This window comes from Gymnoscopelus braueri (assembly GCF_963280865.1).
Source record: "Gymnoscopelus braueri genome assembly, chromosome: 1".
Lineage (NCBI taxonomy): Eukaryota > Metazoa > Chordata > Actinopteri > Myctophiformes > Myctophidae > Gymnoscopelus > Gymnoscopelus braueri.
The window spans coordinates 11,483,089-11,488,622 of NC_137603.1; the positions used below are offsets into that span (position 1 = coordinate 11,483,089).

Genomic DNA, 5,534 nt, shown 5'->3' on the forward strand with positions numbered 1-5,534 from the left:
AGAAAATGGCCACCAATCGGATTAAAATGCTTTTTACTGAACAATAAGGTATATACTGGTACTTCTGGAGCCGTACATAATTGTAACATCCGTGGCCATAGGGTAAGCACTTTATATTTGAAATCTGAACGTTTATGTAGATGTACAGACCAAAAGGAGAGAAAGTGCAAACACCAGGTTGAAGTTCATCCATGACTGTCTGCCATGATATGACAGTCATGTTTCATGGCTAAGCCTACAGCAGCCCATTTCCCACTGAAGAGTTAATCGCAGAGATGTGTGTCCTCCTATATTCTCCTCCTCCTCCTCCTCCCACATACCCCCAAAAACCATATAAACAACTCTTTACAGTCAGCCTACGTACGTCCCCGTCTACCCTTCCCAGGCATCTGGAGCGTTAGCCTATGATACGGAGGTAGAAAGAGAGAGAGAGAGAGATGGCTCAAATCGACAGCAAAAGTTTACAACAATTCCCCGACATCATCGAGTTGAACGTGGGCGGACAACTCTACGTGACCCAACTCAAAACTCTGACTTCGGTTCCGAATTCTCTCCTGTGGAAAACGTTCGCCCAGAGCCGCCCGGACGAGGCGCCGAGAGACCGCAAAGGGCGCTTCTTCTTCGACCGGGACGGCTGTCTGTTCCGTCACATCTTGGAGTACTTGAGGGACTTGGACCTCGTTCTCCTGCCCGAGCTGTTCGAGGACAAGAGGAGACTGCAGAGGGAAGCGGACTTCTTTCTGCTTCACGATCTGTCGCAGCGCCTCAGGACGGCTGTCTCTGGTAGAGACCCGTTGAAGACCGGGGGTCCGGAGGAAGGGGCACAGGTCAGCACCAGGGTTGCCATGTCCGCGTATTATAAGCGAGTTTTTAATGTGAAGTTGCTTGTAAGACCCTCCAGAAAAACACGGGCAAAAATCCTATTATGTGGCCTTAAATCCTTGATTTTGCATGAAATTTGCGGTGTTTTATGTGATTTTGTGCGGTGTAATTGCGGGAAGTTGCGAAAAGTTATATGCATAAAGTTAAGAAATAGGCCTATGCTTAAAGTTGCGAAATATGTGAAAAGTTGCGAAATATGCGGAAAGTTGCGAATTATGTGGAAAAGTTGCGAATAATGCTAAATATGCAAAAGGTTGCAAAATATGCAGGATCTTTGAACGAAAATATGTGATTTGACAACCCCATAATCTGCGCCGTTTGGCTGATTATGCGATACATTTCTGGAGGGTCTAGTAGTTTTGGTTGTGGTTTTTGGGGCTTAAAGGAGTAGTTCACCCAAAAAAAATCTCTATCAATTACTCACCCCATGAAGCCTTGAATTCATGGATTTGTTTTTGTTTTTGTTGCATTCCTAAGCCAATCATTTGATGACCGGGTGTATTTGCGGTAGGAGACACAAAGAGTCTACTTTGTGTCTCCTACCGGATACATTAGCCGGTAGGAGACGGTAATCAAATTATTGGCTTACGAATGCGACAAAAACAAAAACAAATCCATGAATTCAAGGCTTCATGGGGTGTGCAATTGATAGAAAATACGTCATTTTTTGGGTGAACTACTCCTTTAATTGTTTCTAAAGTGTAGTTGCTTATTTTGGTCTTGTTTCCTAAAAGTGGATCTTAAACATTTTCATGTCAAGGACCCCCAAATAAATATGTATTTGTCCACAGACCCCCCCCATCTGAAAATATTTTGTACCCCCCATACAAGATTTGTGTTGTTAAAATGTTAAATAATAATAATAATAATAATAATTCCCCCAATATTGTTTTTGTCTTTTAAAAAAAAATAGCAAATCTACAAGCTCACAACGCGTCCATCGCGACGCGTTGTGAGCTTGTAGGTCAGCTATTTTCAAATAGCCGTAGCCTAGACGCTTCTTTTGGGCTTGTTTTCATAGACCTGGTTGCTTATTTCTCTCGCAGAATCTGGCATCACTGGCACAGGTCACCACCACGGTCAGCACCACCACCACCGGTTCTCCACCCCAGCCGCCACCCAAAGGCACACCTGGCTATGTCACCATCGGCTACAGGGGAACCTACACCATCGGGAGAGACATCCAAACAGACGCCAAATTCCGCAGGGTCGCCAGAATAACTGTCTGCAGTAAGATCTCGTTGGCAAAGGAGGTTTTTGGAGACACGCTGAACGAGAGTCGGGACCCTGACCGAACGCCTGACAAGTACACGTCTAGGTATTACTTGAAGTATAACTTCTTGGAGCAGGCGTTCGACAGCCTGGCGGAGAGCGGCTTCCGCATGGTGGCGTGCAGCTCCACCGGGACGTGCGCGTACAACAGCAACGACCCGAATGAAGACAAGATCTGGAGCAGCTACACAGAGTATGTTTTCGCCCGCCAATGATAAACTATTTCTATAATTTAATTAATGTATAGGCTACTCCATCGCACATGGCTGACGCTTGGCGACAAGGAATACTCTTCAAGCAAGCTACATGTCGAGATCAGTTCTTGTCGGCGAGCGACACCGCTATAGGCTACTACGTAATAACTGTGCGTGACGGCGCAGCTGGCCCAATATATTTTACGCCTAGAGAATATTGGGTGTAATCTCAATTTTATTGAGAAAAACTATGAGAAAAACCCATAAACTGTTGTGTTGCTTCTGGGCTGAATTGCTTATTTTCTGTCACTAGTGACATTTGCTTTGGTCTACTCCCTGTTATTATTATTATTATTATTATTATTATTATTATTATATTTCTTTTCATATTTCTAGATTTTCAAAGACATTAATCATGAATTTCTCATGAGGGATGCAAAATGAAAGGCTACTATCTGATGTTCTGATATCTGACATATTAGCCCATATTAACTGTTAAATATTTTGTTGATTATATAACTGTCACAGTTTCACAATGTAGCCTATGTATTTTGTAACTTTTTGTTGACTATGATTCTTTTTTATGATGATTATTGTCACATTTCCTTCCTACTTTAAGCTTAATCAAATAAAGTCTGAAAAAGGAACTATAGCCTGAGTCCCATAATTTTCACAAGGGGCTAGTATTTCACAAGATTGTCTACCAGGAAGACAGGGAAGCAGAATTTTTCTAAACAAGCAAATGCTTTCCATTTCATTTGTATTGGCATTTAGAGGTAACTTAAAAAAAAATTGTAGTCCGACGTCACTTCTGGGTCCAAAAGGCACCAGCGCCGTCCACTCTTCATTGTAAACAAACATGTCGGAACCCGTAAATCTTTTTACAATAACCTCCTTTTTCAGAAATGAACCATTGAGGGTTAAAAAGGGTTCTTAATGCTAACGTCATAGACAGTAAAAAGTAGGCTAATATATATATATCAGTGGCGTATGGTGAATTCTAACGTTGACTGGGCCAGAATCTTAACCCCCCCTCCCCCCTCGGGGGGAAGGGGGGTTAATGTAGTGCTTTTGCTGAAGTGATAGTCTTCCCTCACCAAATTTAACTCACAGAATTGACGTTGAGTCAACAAATCTCATCATGTCCATATACACTTTCGATGTGACAATTGTGAGTCACAAAGAACTGTACCAGGCATCATGCAAGTAATGGGAATACTAGTGCCCCTAACAGCAAAACATTTCATATAATTTCATTTTATATTCACTTTTTTTTTTTTTACTCTCAGTCACTCTCAAAACCCAATTCTACAATCAATCATACGTATGTAATAAACCTGAAGACTTCCCACAGGGGAAAGTTCAATATCGCGAGTTACCTTACCTTTTTTTTTTATGTCATTCTCTCTGCGGGTAATCATAAATAAATACAAACAATACACAAGGAATGTCTACTGCAAACGTAATACATAAAAAAAGAAAAGAAAAACAAATGATGGTATAAACAGGAGTTTGCCTGTTTATGTATGGTTCTTGCAACAACGGCTGATAAGTCTATTGAGAATTACTGAGCCATTCCGAGTGGAAAACGGAACGCTCGTCCCAAAACACACTGCCCCATTTTTTTCAGTGTAGACCCGGGGCAGGGTGATTTAGGACGACGGTTCTTCTTCTATTACATTTCTGAATGGAGAGAGGTGCGCGCCTCTGCGCAATGGAGAGAAGGACGGCCGATGTTTCCTTTTTGCTTGATATTGTTTGATGAAGAGTAGACCCTTAGCTAATATATAACTTTTAATTTTAAGAATCGGTTCAGAATTGAATGAGTATGGCTATAGTTAAATGTGAAGCTCTTTCTGCTATAAATATGCATCCATGCGTTCTGGGCGCCTGTCGGTGGCCAAACCGGTTTTCAAATGGTCCTCATTTACAATTCGGCCGATTGCAAATGAGCCTCATTTGAAAACAAAGGTGACTTGCCACAACAGAAGAGGGTGAGGGGCTGCTAATGTTATTATGTTGATTTTTTGTTTTTTTTCCCCCTGGCGGATCTTGCCCCTACACAGGGGCAAGCAGGGTTTACAGACCGGGCCACGGCCTCGTTGGCCCCAATGACGGTACGCCTCTGATACATATTTATTTATTATTAACATTGTAATATTTATTTTTTATATTTATTTATATATATATATATATATATATTTATATATAGATATATATAAAGTAACAATTTCCTCTTCTCTTTGTCATTGCCAGGAAAGTGGTAGAATGACACTTTAGCCGTTTTTTTTTTTTTTTTCACGCCGTTTGGTGCCCCCCCCCCCCCCCCAAGGTTGGTGCCCTGTGCTTCAGCACCTCAAGCCCGTTGGATAAGCCACCACTGATCCCGGGTCCGCCACAGCTTAAAACGTGCACCAATAGGCATTGGGTTAGATCGTGTATTTTAATAGCTCTTTGTTGTGTTTTTTCTGGTGAGATCTGACATTCATAGTAGTGACAGAGAGCACTATGCAAAAAAAAACGGAAGTCTCGCTAGACAAGATTGAAATGTGTGTGTGACACACACACACACACACACACACACACACACACACACACACACACACACACACACACACACACACACACACACACACACACACACACACCCCAATGCATCTGGTGTCAAACTGATGCTACCATCTGGACAGGAAGAGGAAAAGATGGAACTCTTCTCTTCCTCTGTAGTGTTAATCTCCAGAAACAGGAAATGGTGTTTACTGTCCAAAACAAAAGGACGGCAACATGACTGGAGCTCATTTTGAAGCGACACATATTTGACCCCCTCGTATCTCTTCTATGCATACATACAGGGGGAAAATGCATAGCAGAATGACTATGCTCTGGAAAAGAGATAGGGAGTGTATACCGCCCTGCCCCCCCCCCCCACACACACACACACACAGTCTGATAACTTCACACTTGTGTTTAAAGAGAGGAAGTGGAAGATAAGGCAAAGACAATACAAACAAAAACGAAGAAAATACACCCCCCACCTCAACCCTCAAATAAGCCTATGTTGTCTGCAAACTAGAATACCTGATGTCAAGTAATCTAAAAGGCCTGCAGGGAAGAATGGTATCTTTGCTTTGAGGTCTAAATATCTACAAAACTCAGAAACCCCCCTCAAAAAGAAACAACAGGATC

At 42.2% G+C, this 5,534-nt stretch overlaps 1 protein-coding gene across 1 annotated transcript; it reads left to right on the forward strand.

The window, feature by feature from the left end:
- Positions 1-331: 331 nt before the first annotated feature.
- Positions 332-3,000, forward strand: LOC308084758 (BTB/POZ domain-containing protein KCTD12-like). Its single transcript, XM_080427615.1, has 2 exons — positions 332-827; positions 1,929-3,000. The coding sequence occupies exons 1-2, from the start codon at positions 438-440 to the stop codon at positions 2,367-2,369; spliced, it is 831 nt and encodes a 276-aa protein (XP_080283741.1). The 5' UTR covers positions 332-437; the 3' UTR covers positions 2,370-3,000.
- Positions 3,001-5,534: the final 2,534 nt, after the last annotated feature.